Below are 15,264 nucleotides of genomic sequence, written 5' to 3'. Positions count from 1 at the left end.
ATTGGAAGTTTGTTTTGAAATCAATTTTGTAGGACACTTCTACAAGTGATCTAGCTAGAGAAGAATAGACTAGAGCCATAGGACTGCATCAGATGTAGTTAGATGAAGGAATATATTTACTTTTTCTTTTGCATCTTTCATCTATAAGGTTGATTTATCAAAGGGGACTGCCCTTTTTGATTTTGTCAATAATATGAAAAGGGATTGCCCCCTTTGATTTTTGTCAAGTCATCCATTTTTCCATTTTTGTCTTTAGTTTAAAAAAATATTCAAATGACCATCCTTTTTAACAACCTGTTGGTCTTGTTAATAACATGATCAAATTGCTGCCATCTCTCCCAAGAAAGAAAAAGAGCCATAGGCTCTGCCCATTAGTATTTATGTTCTAGATTGTCTGAGTTCTAGATTTTCAGCCATACTTGAGCACACAAAGAGATTCCTCTAGGGTTTTATGGCTTTTTGTTTTCTGATCATAACATCTTCTGTAGATGGTTCAGGACACTTCCATTTCCTAGGAGAGTGAGCTATCTCAGGCAACGTATTGTGGAAGATAAGGACAGGAAAGAGGCAGAGTTCACCTGCTAAGTTCAAATAGGTAGAAAGGGTTATGAACCTGAAGTCATGAGCCCTACGTTTGAACCCACATAAGACTCTTAATGGTTATTTAATCATAAGCAAAATGCTTAATTTCTAAGGATCTTGTTTTCTTCACCTATAACAATAATGCATAACTTATCTCCCAGGACTATTATAAAACAAGTACTGTGTAAGTCTTAAAATACCACAGAAATATGGATGTAATAGCTAAATAAGTATCCAATATTAAATAGCATTCATGTTTAATATTTAATTTAATTTAATATTTAAGTATCTAATCAACATTTAATTATTTATTTAACATCAACTATTTAATTATTAAATCAACTATGTGGTTAATTTTTGATGACTGAGCTGTAGCTAACAATAAATCTAAGTTAAAGTTGAGTGGTTTCCCCTTACTTAGAAAAGACAGTATATTACTTCTCTTCAGATTATATCTCCTTTTCCTTCATCTTCCTTCCTTGTATAAATTTAAAAAATCAATTACAGTTTAGTTTTGTTACTATTAATTCCATGGTAAGCTTTTCTTCTTCTAATGCTTCATTGTGACTTAGAAGTGATCTTGGAATAAAAGCTTCAAATACAGGGCTGGTGATAATATACACAACTGTCAGCTAAAAAGTAGCCAACTTAAGTTTAGGAAGGCCCACAGCACCAAAATATTAGTTATTTAGGTAGATATTTTTCATCTGAGAAATTTAGAAAGACAATCTATATAAGGCATGAAGTTATAGCCATATCCAGCAGCACCAACCACCACTAATGGCAATAAGATGGAAAATGTCACTCCCAGAGCCAAGCAATGGCTCTGTCAAGTCCCTTGAGGACATATTCCAACACACACCAAATAAGGATAACCATAGAATCATTCAGGAGGGGAGAACCTCAGGGACAATCTTCTCTAAGCTATATACTTGAAAAAGGCTCTCCTCTGAAATAAACTTAACCAGGTATCATTTGTCCTTAAGCCTGCTTGCCTCAGGTGAGTCACTCCATAAGTGTTCAGATGAGGGCAGAGTACAAGGAGTTAATCATCTCTTTACTCCTAGAAAATATCTCTCTTTTAGTGGAATCTAAGACTTCATTTGCTTTCTTATCTGCCATTCATATTTGGTTAATAGTTCACTAAAAATTTCAGGTATTCCCAGGTGAATTGCTACCTAGCCACATCTCCATCACCTTGTATTTAGGAAATAGACTTTTTTGAACCTAAGTAAAAGACTTTAGGGGCAACTAGGTAGTGAAATGGATAGGGTACCAGCCCTGAAGTCAGAGGACCTGAGCTTAAATCTGACCTCAGACACTTAAAATTTCCCACAGCCTTGGGAAAGTCACTTAACCCCAATTGCCTCAGCAAAAAACAAAACCAAAAAATTTTATATTTATCCCTATTAAATCTCTTCTTATTAGATTTATCCTAATATTCCAGCCTGTCAGATTTTTTTGAAGGTTATATATAATAGTAGATTGTTGGAAGGTATGTTGATCTTAAAACATAAGAATACAGTTCAACATGATAAAATCAGTTTTGATCCCTATATAGGCAAGAAAATGTTTCATGGGTTATGGAATGAGAAAGAAAACTATGGCCATATGGATTACAGAAGAATGATGGTCAAGCCTTTGAGTCAGGAGACCCCTAACTAATAAATGTCACTATCACTCACAACCTTATTTGGTAAGTCTCCAAGATAATTGAAGATAAAAAAACTTACTCTCTTTATTCAGCTGATATTCACAGTAGGGATAAAAGAAAGAAATATCTATCTCCCCAACCCTGCCAGATTATCTAAGGTGCTTTACTATCAGGACCTACTTCCTACTAACAAGACTTTGGAAGAGTAAAGTACCTCTCCTTTAAAAAATTATGTAGTATGGGAGTCAGTTAATCTTTGATTAGGAGACATGTTGTTTTAAAGAACATCATTATTATGGAAATCCGTATTCTAGACTGATATAATCATAAGAATTGGACTTGAAATCGAGTACACCTGAGTTCAATTTCACCTCATGTATTTAATAAATGTATGACTCTGGGCAAGTCAAGTTTTTCCTTCCTCTTCTATATCACAGGTCTTACAATAGGCCTTCACTATAAAACTTGAACTCTAAGACTTTTATAGTGCCTACATAATAAGACTATTCTGAGGATCAAATAATATTGCACTTTGTAAACTTCCAAGGCTAACAGAAATGCCAGATATTATTTTTATGGGAGGTTTGGAAGTGTACTTTGGAGTCCAGCTTCTTAAACTGTGGGTTATGACCTCACATGGGATCTTATAACTGAATGTGGGGGTCACGAAATTGTAATTTATTATGAGTAAATATTTGATATGTATATCTACTTTACATACCTATAAGCCTGATATCATGTAAAAATTTCTCAGGCAAAAAGGCATCATAAATAGAGATAGTTCTGATTCTTTTTGTACATATATTATATTTAATTTATACTTTAACATGTATTGGTCAACCTGCCATCTGAGAGAAGGGGTTGGGGGAAGGAGGGGGAAAATGGGAACAAAAGGTTTAGCAATTGTCAATGCTGTAAAATTACCCATACATATATCTTGTAAATAAAAAGCCATATTAAAAAAAATAACCAAATATAGACAGTTTAAGAAACAATGGTTTAAACACCTGCCATCTAGGGGAGGGGGTGGAGGGAAGGAAGGGAAAAGTTGGAACAGAAGTGAGTGCAAGGGACAATGTTGTAAAAAATTACCCATGCATATATACTGTCAATAAAAAGCTATAATTAAAAAAAAAAGAAACAATGCTTTAGAGAATACAAATAGGTTTGAAATCTGGACCTCCACCCCACCCCATCATCTCCCATGCTAATGAAATCACATAAGTTTCATTCATCAGAAGTGCTCAAATGAGCCTATTTCTCTCTTTCTTTAAAAAAAAAGTTTTTCTTCACTACTTCATTGATCAACCATTTCTAATTGTAAATAATGATGTCAGGTTTTACCAGAGTGTAAGAACATGAAATCTCCCCCATTAACAGATTCAAGGTCATGTCAACAGACAGTGTGGGTAAGGCCCATGTCAGTATGCAACATGAGGTAAATGAGCTCAGGAGTCTGCTGGGTCTTGACTTAGATATAAAATGAGAGAGTTGGATTAAATGGCCTCTAAAGTCCCTTCCAGCTCCATATCTAGGATCCTGTGGGGATATTACAGAAACCAGAGCAGAGGGATAAAGAAGTGAGGGCAGTTGGGTTGCTTCCTTATTTTCCTACTTGGACTTCTTTGCTATGGACCAAGAACAGAGAGTAGGGGAATGGTGAAGGCATCATACCTGCTTTGTAAGGTAAAGATGGGTTAAAGATGACTTGCTGGTTCTGGATTTATATATGTAGTACAAATGCCAAGGAGCCAAAAGCCAAAGGAAGCCCAGAGGTATCCAGACCAGAACAGTTTGCTCAAAGCACAGAGGCAAGTCAGCATCTGGTCTGTCCAGGAACGAGGCATTCTAGTGAAAAAGAGAGAGAATCTACATTAAGCACATTTTTAAATGCAAGTGTATTTTCCAATTTTTCATTAAGTTGGTTCTTTAAAATAACATGCCTGTCCTCCCTCCAACAAAAGCTCATTCCCAAATGAATATCCATCACCACCTGCCCTCCCTTCCCAATCATTCCAGGAAGACAAAACTCTATATCCCCCAAGCAATCCTAAAGACAGAAATCCATCTTTGCTAATGACAGTCTGATTACTTAGAGTGGAAGACTTGTAGAGTGAAGTAGTTCTCTGTTTTCTAGGTTTGGAGTGACCTTCTTATTGGACAGCCTACAGAGATAGGCATAATTCACCTGCATAAAAGTAGGGTGGTAGGTTCTCATTTTTGTTTTACTTTATTCATCAGATAAGAAAAAAAAATCTTGAATAAATACTGAAGACAAGAACCTTAGGGCAGAAGGGTAAGTAAGGAGCTCTAGGAAGTTAAAAAGATAAAATGGAAGAAAGGAATTCTAACTTCAGAGATTTCCAACTTGGGTATTTAAAATAAAATTCAACTATAATACTTGCCTCCTAGTTGGCAAATAAAAAATATAATACTTGGGCAGCTGGGTGGCTCAGTGAATAGAGCACCAGACCTGGAATCAGGAACATCTGAGTTCAAATCTAGTCTCAAATCTAGATGTGATCTTGGGCAAGTCACTTAATTCTGTCTGCCTCAGTATCCTCATCTGTAAAATGAGCTGGAAAAGGAAATGACAAATGTTGCCAAGAAAACTCCCTAAAAGAATTGGGAAGAGTTGGATATAACTGGAAAATGATTAATAATAATAAACTTGCCTCCTCCTGCTATTTGAATTTCTGGATGCAATTCTCAAAACTGTCTATATATCCTTATGAGAGTAAATTTTAGGTAGGAAGGGATTTTAGTACTAGGGTTCTTAAGCTCTTTCCCCTATTTTTATTCCTTTTCTTGTTAGATTAGAAGGAGTTTAGGTAATCCTACCTATGAAAATATGGCTTGAGTACCCATTCTAATCCCCATCTCTTCAAAGACTTTGAAGAAATCATAAGTCAAATATAAAAATGTTTCATCAAGGCAATATGATAACAACTCACAGGAAAATACATAGGCAACCATTCTCATCTCCTTTCTTCTCTTCCCCCCAACCAAAAAAAAAAAAAAAAAAAAAACCCAATAACCCAACTCATTGCTACCTCCTCCAGACACTAGCAGAGAAATAACTCCCAAGGAAACCCCAATTGAAAAACCATCCCTTCTCTGCATGGGAAGTTAGAGGAGGCAAAAGTTGATTTTCTCTTGTCTCCTCTTAGCTTGGTCTTGAGAGCAGCGTGAAAGTCTATATAGATGCCTCTCCAGGGGAATCCAAGGTCAAGATTCTTCTATGACTCCTCAGTTAAGGAAAGTCATTGCAGACTCAGTCTCTCAAATCAGATTCTTTTTTCTTGCTCTAGCCAAAGATCCTATTCCCCAACATAGTAGCAAGTCATTGGTCTCAAATGGCTTGGCCACCAAGAAGCAGGTTCCATTTATACCACCACTCATTCTTCCCATGGTTCCTACTTTTCAAAATGGCCCTTACCTCCTGATATCATGATTGAATCAAAGCCCAAGCATCATAAGATTCTAGTTTCCTGTGCTTTTTGCTTAATGAATGGAATAATGGAAAAAGTAAAGGATTTGAGTTTTGGCTGTTCCACTCATTAATTGTATGACTATGGAAAAGTTACCTCAATTCTCTTGCCCTCCATTTCCTAATCTGTAAAATAGAGATAATGATACTTCTTTCTGCCTCAAAGGTTTACTATGAGGGAGATGCTTGATAAACTGTAAAGTGCTATAGAAATATCAGCTGTCACTCTCACTGGCCAGGACTGACCCTTTAGTAATTATTAAAGTAACCAAGGAAACGAAGGTAAATAAATTTCGATAATGGATACTAGGAAACTAGACATGACAAACCAAATATAATTTTGGGAAACTGCTCAGAAAATCTCACTCCAGAGAAACCCTAGGAATATCAGTGTCTGGCTTATTTTTCACTTTAAAAGAGCCATTAGTACTTCTGAAAACATTCAAGTTAATATTATTTTAAATTTAGGTCAGATTACTTTTAACACAGTTTTTTAAAGTACAGAATGGTTTATATAAGAGCCACTTCACTATTAGATAAATTCAGCTCTCATTTTCTGGAGAGTAAATACTTCTCCTCTTCTAGTGAAGTCTACCTCACTTCAGGACCTAAGCCTTCCATGTGATCAACAGTACCAACAAAGAGGTAGATCTGAGCTCTTACTCATCACATATGATTTTCTGCCATATCTACCTCTCTAGTATCAGCAAAGACAAAGTTCACAGGTTTACACATCCGTATCATGCTTCTGTAATTTATTCTTCTTTTTGGGTTTATGACTCTCTATTGAGCTGACTTATATAATGTTAATAAAGATAAGTTCTGTGGGTTTATTCCTCCCTACCATAGCTCTATATGTCTCATTGCTTCTTAGTACCCATAGTTTCTTGTGATCTCTTTTGTACTAGGAAATGAAAATTCACAGATTTTTTCCTTCACACCATGATTTGGTTGCTATTTCATTATCTCTGCAAAAAAACAGTTCTTGATGGCGGTTGTTCTTAAGTGATACTTAGCTTTGTGAGTGAAGAGGTAGAAATCACACCCATCCTCCATCTCCTTCCATCTGTTAGTGGAAGGATTCTGAGAATTACATAGAAAAGATATACTTCCTAATATGTCATTTAAAGATTTGATTTCTTTCTAAAATGAATATTTTTTTCAGTATTTTGGAGGTTAGTAATTCTTTTCCCTCCCTGTCAGGTCCTAGGCATATTCATATAGCACTAAATTTAGGTACCTAAAGTGCAACTTATATAGTCAGCCTTGAAGTCAAATAGATCTTTATGACCATAGCTAAGCCATTAAACGCTCAGAAAACTCTCTAGTACTATAAATTACAGAAAAATTGTCGATTTACATCAGTGGAGGGGATTTTCATACTGGGAGGTACCTACATTGCTGAAATTACAGGTCTAGATCTCCCCCACCCAAAAAAAAAAAATGTAGGTTAGACCTTTGTAATATGAATGGAACAAAGCCAAAAGATTCTCAAAATGGTCTCTTTTTGGGGCTTTGTATACTCAGTTAAATTGCTTCAAATCCTAACAGACTTCAGGAATTCCAGGAGATTTGGTTCTTTGAAACTCTAGTTAGAAGATAATAGATTGAATGCAGACACAGACACTTTAGTCCCCCTGCACCCATTCCAACAAAATCCTGCAATTTGCATCAATCTACCAAAAGAAAAGCCAGAAAGAAAAGTCCTAGGAAGGATACAGCCAAAAATATAAATCTCCCACATCAAAAATACAACATTCCAAATGACAAAAGGTAGTCTTATAGTTTAGAATAACTTACTCTAGAGAACAATCCTTTAAGAAGTAAATAGGATTTTAATGGAATAAAAGACCAGATATTTCTGGTGAAAAACAAAACAAAACAAAGCTGAATAGTCACTTTGAAAAACCCCAAGAGTATAAAGAAACATTTTTTTTTAAAGAAAGCAAGTGGCAGGAAATGTAAATTCATCACTTCGTACAGAATTCTCTTCATGTTCTGAAGTGTATATAGAAATGCTCTTATTATTATTTAAGAGTTCAAATTAAAAATAGATTTTAATTTTTAAAAATCCTGGATGACACTACTATAGTCTTTAAATCTTTCTGTTTCATCTAATCTTTCCTTATTAGGCCTGAATTAAGATTGTTTTGAGCTTTCTTTTCAAGTAAAAATCAAATCCAGAATGTTTTAATGGCTAGTTGGATCCTAAATGAGAGAGCATAGCATATACAACAATAAACAAAAAATTTTTAAAGAATAAATGTGCTAAAAGGTTAAGCCCTTATCATCTATAAGACTAGTGTTTGCCAAAAGTTTTGAGGGGAGAAAGAAAGAATAATAAGCTGGTGCTTTCTAACCTTTTTTTAAATTTATATCTTACTGATTAGTTTTCCCACCGTGAATTCTATATTTAATCTCCTTTCCCTGTCAACATTGAAATATAACCAATAATCAATCTAGGAATGTCTATGTCTACTACCATTCTATCTTCCTTACTTCCCTAGGAAAAATATCCCTATACCTTTGCAGAGTTAATTTCTTTGCAGAGTTAATTTCTCCATTTGTGCCTTTTGACCCCATTCCCCTCCTATCTCCTTTCTCAATAATCTTCTCTCTCTAATGATTTCCTTATCTTCATGCCATGTAGGCAGGCTCCCTCTTCTCAGTCTTCAACTATTCAGATCTTCTCATTCTGAAAAATGATTTAATTTTACTGTTAGCCCATCAAAATAAAATCCTCTTTCTCTCCTTCCTTTTACTGAAAAACTTCTAAATAAGTAGTCAGACTACCCCATCCCCATTTCTACAATAGCTTGATTCCCCCCCAAAAAAGAAAAGAAAAGGATACAAGTGGGAGAGGAGGACAGGAAGCTCTAGATTCCTTTTCAATCTTGCCTAATCAAACCCCAAACAATTTCTTCTCACCATCAATCACTACCACTTTATTGAAATTACTCCCTAAGAAGCTTAATGACAGCTTAATTATCCAATCTAAAGAGTTTCCTTTCAGTCACTATTCTTAATTTCCTGCCGCTATAGACAGTGAGTCGAGCATCTCTCCTTAAAAATTCCCCACTTCTCCCATTATACATATTCTTTACCATCCTGGTTTAATTCCTATTTCTTTAGCCATTTCTATCTCTTCTTCCTCCTTTTGCCCCTTAAATTTGAGCTTATACAGGATTTTGTCTTCAGTCTCTTCTTCTCTCACTATCCTTTTTCCCAAGAGAATGCAGCCTCTTTCATGGTTCAACTATTATAATCTTAATGCCATTATTCCCAAATCTACTTTCTACTCCTGTCCTGTTCTAGTCCCATTCTTTCAGTCAGCAATACTCATTCTACTTGGGCATTCTCACTGAAGCTTCAGAAGCTTCAACTCGTTTAAAATCAAACTCTCCTTCTTTATTTCCCCAAACCAGTACTTTGTCTCAAAACTTCAATGATTAATTGAGGGGATTAGATTCTAAAAACCCTTTGAAAAAGTAATCCCTGCTAAAGATTAATGAGTAATAAAGGATGGATGTGTTGCCTTTTCCAAGTCACTATTTTCATTCCATCTGGAACATATTGAAGATGTAATTCTTATTCAAAGAAGCAGCTTCCACAGACCAGCTAAGATTCAGCTTGGGCTAAAAAGCCACTTGTCCAGAGCATTAGAAAAGGGTCTTCAGCAAGGATAAAAAGGCAAAATGCTTACCCAGAAGACAGAATTGCAGAATTCTTCCAACATGACTTCTCTTTGGTGCACAGGCTTCTAATAGGAATCACAATTCCTCTCCTTTCCTCTTTTTCTTGGAGCCTATAGTAGATGAACAACAAGGCATGTTCCCTATGACAGGCTGATGGGTGGGGATAAATGATCTTAGCTTCCAGCAAAGAGCAGAGTCTCTGGATCTGATTCCACAAGTTATTTAATCTTTAACCTTATAGCTGGGAGGATGTTTTTACAATACCCAGAAGACAGACATGTGATTGCACAGGGGAATGTGGAGCCATAGGGACAAGATCATTGGCTTTCAAAATGCTGGGCTGATCATTTCTTTCATCTTAAACCTAGGATGACAATGTCTAAAGAATCACGTTGAGAAATAAAGTTAGACTACGCTCAAAGTATCTTTCCTTCTATTAAGAACCACTGAATTGCAGGGGGAAAACGGAAATTATCGGGACAATACACAAGAGAAAATAAAAGCAACTACAGCTGCACTGACTGCTGGAATTTCAGTACAATGAATTATCTGATACAGCAAGAAAATTCAAGATAGGAATAGATACATTCTCAATTATATTCTGATTCAGAAGTATATTGACTAAGCTCTATCTTTCTCTAATCTGGATTGAAAGACCTTCCTCCCCACAACCAACCCCCCAAAACAAGCTTGCAGGCTTTTTTTTTTTTTTTTGTCTATTTATTTAGAGTAAGCAATGTACATATTGGAAGACAGAATAAAACAGATGAGGACAGTTAGTACATTTTGCCCCATAAATAAACTTACATATAAAAATTGTCCTAACTACAAATCAGGCACTGATTTGAGAATTAAAATTTGAGTGTATAGTCAATCAATCAGCAATATTGGTTAAGTGCTTACTATGTGCTGAGTATCCTCAAGGACCTCTCCTCCTGAAGTGGAAGATCACATGAACACATATAGATGCACATTAGACACACTCAGATCAAATACAGGATTATCTCAGTGAGTGGTGGGAAGGCTTTTGCAGCTGAGGGGACCCTATTTGTTAGATCTGAAATAACTCAAGCTTCCAAGAGGCAAAGATGAAAAGTTAGTGCTAAAGCATGGAGAGAGGAGATGGAATGCCTGGTGTAATGAACAGCAAATAGTTATTTTTGGGGATTGTAGGAAGAGAGGAAGGGAGTAAAATGAAAGTGCACTGAACAGGTAAGAAAAGACCAGGTTGTGAAGAGCTTTAATTGATCAACTTGGGAATTCATATTTGATATAAGAGGTAAAGGGAACCTTGCCTCAAACTGATGAAATATAACCTATATTTATATATGTACATATATGTTTACATCTATCTATCTATCTGTCTGTCTATCTGAGTCTGTCTTCAAATCTATCCAGTGGGCTCCCATAGGCCTTTATCCCAAACCATTCCAATCTAACTGAAGTGTGTGAGAGCCTTGGTTCATAGTTTGAAAGAATTCAAAGACATTCTCTTAAAGTGACAAAAGAGTTTATTTATGCCACAAATGACAGGCTAGTCTCCAAAGGTACTCTAGAAAATTAGAAATAGTTCGGGGAGAGCTTTCTATATTGGAAATTTGGGCTTAGCTAACAGGCTAACAGCCTATAAGGTTGTATATTGTAAAAGAGAGATAAAAAGTCAGGATGTCTTTAAATCCAGGTAAAGAGGGAGGATTTCTTTTAGCAAGATTCTGTCAATCAAACAGGATGGAATTTTTTGTTGTTGTTGTTTTCTTGTTTTTTCTTTTGCAGAGAAAAAATAGATAAAAGGTTTATTGCTTTACATTCCTTAGATAGGTATGCAGTTTTGAGTAATCCCTTGACTGACTCTTTCTCTTTTTTGGGAAGAAGAAAGTCTGGAACAGGGGCTGGTGATCCATTATAATCACATTTTTTTCTACCCAATTCAGGTGCTACATATATAGATGTACAATTTCATGGGACTTATGTCACAAAAGTAACAATTCTGCCACCTCTTTTAGGAGGTAAATTTGCACATAAAAGTTTCTAATCATGTCATCTTTGAATCAGGACAGTATGATATTCTTTCCCAAGGAGAGGACCGCTGCATCCCAAAATCCAGTTTTTCCTCTTTGTCCCTCTTAGCATGTGTATTACAAAATGACTGTAGAAACATTGATTGAGAATTGGAAGAGTTCTTAGAGGTTACCCAATTCAATCCCCTTGTTTTTCAGATGGGGAAACAGGACCACAGAGGTAAAGCAAATTAACACTATATATCTAGTGAGCGGCAGAACCCCACTAACTCAGGTCCTTGGGAGTCCATACCCGCACTCTTTCCCATCTGTGACCATAATTACATGCCTTAAATCTTCCTTAACCTTCTGGACCCTATATAGTATTCCGTAAGTTTCCATACATTCCATTTGAGCAGCCATATCGTAGTCTACCTTCCCTCAGGCTAGCTTCATATTTCTGCTGGTTCTACTGGTTATAGAGAAGTCTTAGAATATGAGTTTCAATTGGATACAGGTTATTTACCCAGCAGATACCCTCAAAGTTCCAGGGCATGATCTGTTATGGCCTGACTCCTCTGGCAAGCAGATGGGTTTCCTGTGCTTCTTTCCTCTTCCAGGCAGAAGAAATCAAGTTCTCCTTTCCCTTCTCAGTGATTCAAGAACTTTGTTGGTTTTCAGAAGACTAATCACATTATGGGGTGATACCTTGATATGTGCATGAATTGAATCTAAAAGAAGCAAAGTAACACAGAATCATCAGCCTCATTCTCTCTTCTAGAATCATCAAAGTCCAAAGACAGGACAAAAACTGAAATGATTGATGATGACCCAGGATGTAATGGATGACCTCTTCAATGTCTAATCAAGCTTTGAAAGCTCCACAGCCCCAGCTGTAGCTGCCTGCTCTCAACCACCCATTCTTCTGAGGAAGGGCAGACACCCACTAGCCCACCCCACCTTGCAACACATTGTTGGATTTGAGATCTGTCAATTACCCTCAACTTGGTTTAGCCCATCAGTTGAGATACTTTACGAGTATAGTTTGTTAGGAGTCCCAGGTGAGAGTTGGGTGAGAGGTGGCTGTTAGAATTCTTACAAGGTGCTAAGTCAGTGGATTTGATAGAGACAATGGTTGTTGAGCAGGGTGCTTAACAGTGCTCTACATGTACTTAGTACTTAGTACTTCCACAAGATTTATACATTTAAGAGAGCAGCTCCCACAAGCCCACTCTTGGAGGTGGAGTCAGATTAATTCTATTTTCCACCTTTGTGCTGGCTGGAGGCTTTGGATTCAGAGGGAGCTAGAGGAAGAAGCTGGAAGAGACAAAGGACTAGAGGTAAGAGCTCTCGGAACCAAGGAGAGAGATAGGCCTCTAAAAAAGCTAGCCTGGCTATTTTGAAGGAGACAATAAAGGATCTGAACTTTTAGCTCCTGGCTGCATTTGAGGTGATTATTGAACTGAACTGAAATGAAGGCTGCCTCCAGAAGCTCCTCAAGAAACCTGCTCTCAGAGAACGATATATTTTAGAGAAGAGAATATTACATTTTGACACCTGAATAGGGACAGACAGGCTCCTGATTCAGTGGAAAAGTCTCCTCAACCCAGAAATTAAGTGAGTACAAAAAGGAAACTTTGTTAAGGTCTAAACTAGCATTTCAGCTGAAATGGGACAGATGTTTAGAAAACAGCCTTCATTTCCAATTCAAGGAAAATGTGTAGAGAGCATTGTCAAAGTTATGAAAAGCCAAGGTTGGATTATAATTTGGGAGCAGATCACTGAACTTTTAGAAACTGTACAGTACACATCTCCTTGGTTCTCTATGGAAAAAGAATTGGATCTAGAGGAATGGAAATTAGTAGGAGAGTAATTATGTCAATTCTACAATAAAAATGGACCGGACTCAATTTCCAAAGACATACTTAATACATATAATTTAATACAGCGGGCTTTAGTAAATTATATAAGTTATAGAATAAGGAAAAAGAAGAAAGAGCAGGAAGGGGAGGATATAACTAAACTAGGTGAAAAGGATGAAGAATCAGATAAGCATGGAGTTAAGTACAATTCTGAATGTGGCATTTCACAACAGGAGCATTTCTCATTCTCTGATCTACCTCCCTCAATTAACCCTTCAGAGGTGGAGGGAGAAGGAGGAGGGTGAAAGGCAGTAACACATTTAGGACCTCCTATTAAGCGGCTTATGACAAGATTAAGTTTAGAAAAAGCATTGGTGAAGGCAAAAATGAAGGACAGGATATATCTGAGTTAAAAATAAATGTATACCCTATGATTGAAGAGCTTGACTCTTCAGGTCAAAAAAGGAAGAAATATACTCCTTTTGATTTGGATAAAATTAAGGATTTGAAAAAAGGTTGCACTCTTTATGGGGCTACATCCTCTTATGTTAAAATGTTACTAGATAATTTGGCTGATGAAATCCTATCTCCGAATGATTGGAAATCCATAGCAAGGACATGTTTAGAACCTGTTGTGGCTTTTGGTGTATCATAAATTATTTAGGATTCAAACCAGATGCAATAGGCACAAGTCACTTTTCACCAACTAGCAGGTGAAGGTCAGTATGGAGAGAATCCAAAACAGATTAATTATCCCATAACAGTGTATGAGCAAATTTCTAAGGCTGAAATAAAAGTTGGGGTTTCCTCCCCAGACAAAAAGATCGAGGGAAAGCCTTCACAAAAATAGAGCAAGCTCCCAATGAACTCTTTGCAGATTTTGTGGGAGTTTGCAAACAGCTGTTACAAGAACCACTGGAGAAAATGCAGCTACAGAAATAATGACCAGACATCTGGCTAAGGAAAATGCCAGTGAGGTTTGCAGAAGAATTATATGGGGACTACACAAAGATGCTCCTTTAGAAGAAATCATAAGATGCTGTGCCACAGTGGGCACAAATGCCTATTATACCCACACTATGATGAACATGGGAAGACTATGATGAACATGGGAAGATAGGGTTCCTCTTGGCAAGAGACTTCTAGAGAGAGTCGTCGATGTTTTCAGTGTGAAAAAGTTGGACATCTTAGAGCTCAGCGTAGTTAAAGAGATAGAGTGAGAGGACAGGGTGAGAGAAGACCAAAAACCCTATGTCCAAAATGCCACAAGGGCTTCCACTGGGCCTCAGAATGTAGACTGACACATGGAAATGAGAGGCAGGGCCCAACTCTGAGATATCAATCAAAAGATAGGTGGGGCATGATGGCAGCTGAGTTTACACCCAGAGAATCTTTAGAAGGTCAGGACTCTGATGTGATCTATCAGCCAAAAAACACTCACATGGCAGGAAGGGATTACAACTGGGGAGAATAAAGGCTTTTTAAACCAACAGGGCTGTGTCCAGTGCAAACAGCTCCAATGCAATTGCCAAGTGATGAGGAGAGATCTAGAAAGTGGTAAATAGAAGGGAATTAGATAGGTTAACTGCTTGGGAGAAAAGGGTTGCTTGTATTCTTATAGATGGAGAAGGAAACAGATGGATGGCAATGAGATGTTTGGAGAGAGAAAAGGAGAAAAACCTCAAAACATCTGATACTGAAAGAGTATGGCCGATGAGACTGTTTCAGGACTTGAAAATCATCAGGAATCATTGGATTCCCTAACACAAGATGAGACTATTACAGGATTTCAAAACTTGCAAGAATTATTGGATTCCTGGCACATGAACTAATGGACAATAGATTCCTTTTGGACTGTTTCTAGGACTTGTGGACATGTATAATTCCTCATGTTGATTCATGTTATTTGTTACATCACTACTAGCCTGTGTTATGTTACTATGTGCTTGTGTAATTTATCTAATTATGTGTACTACTGCCCATA

General features: G+C 36.9%; 1 protein-coding gene across 1 annotated transcript in view; it reads right to left on the bottom strand.

The window, feature by feature from the left end:
• Positions 1-9,633, bottom strand: part of ABCC2 (ATP binding cassette subfamily C member 2) — a 71,607-nt gene extending 61,974 nt beyond the window's left edge. The window contains exons 1-2 of the mRNA XM_074296058.1: positions 9,430-9,633; positions 3,911-4,084 (exon numbers count right to left, since the gene is read on the bottom strand). Coding sequence (XP_074152159.1) covers positions 3,911-4,084; positions 9,430-9,462 — 207 coding nt within the window. The 5' untranslated portion in view covers positions 9,463-9,633. The remainder of the gene's footprint in view (positions 1-3,910; positions 4,085-9,429) is intronic.
• Positions 9,634-15,264: the final 5,631 nt, after the last annotated feature.

The sequence above is a fragment of the Sminthopsis crassicaudata genome, chromosome 2 (genome assembly GCF_048593235.1).
Source record: "Sminthopsis crassicaudata isolate SCR6 chromosome 2, ASM4859323v1, whole genome shotgun sequence".
Lineage (NCBI taxonomy): Eukaryota > Metazoa > Chordata > Mammalia > Dasyuromorphia > Dasyuridae > Sminthopsis > Sminthopsis crassicaudata.
Note: the sequence above shows the minus strand (reverse complement) of the source record. Positions and strands in the feature narration are given on the sequence as shown.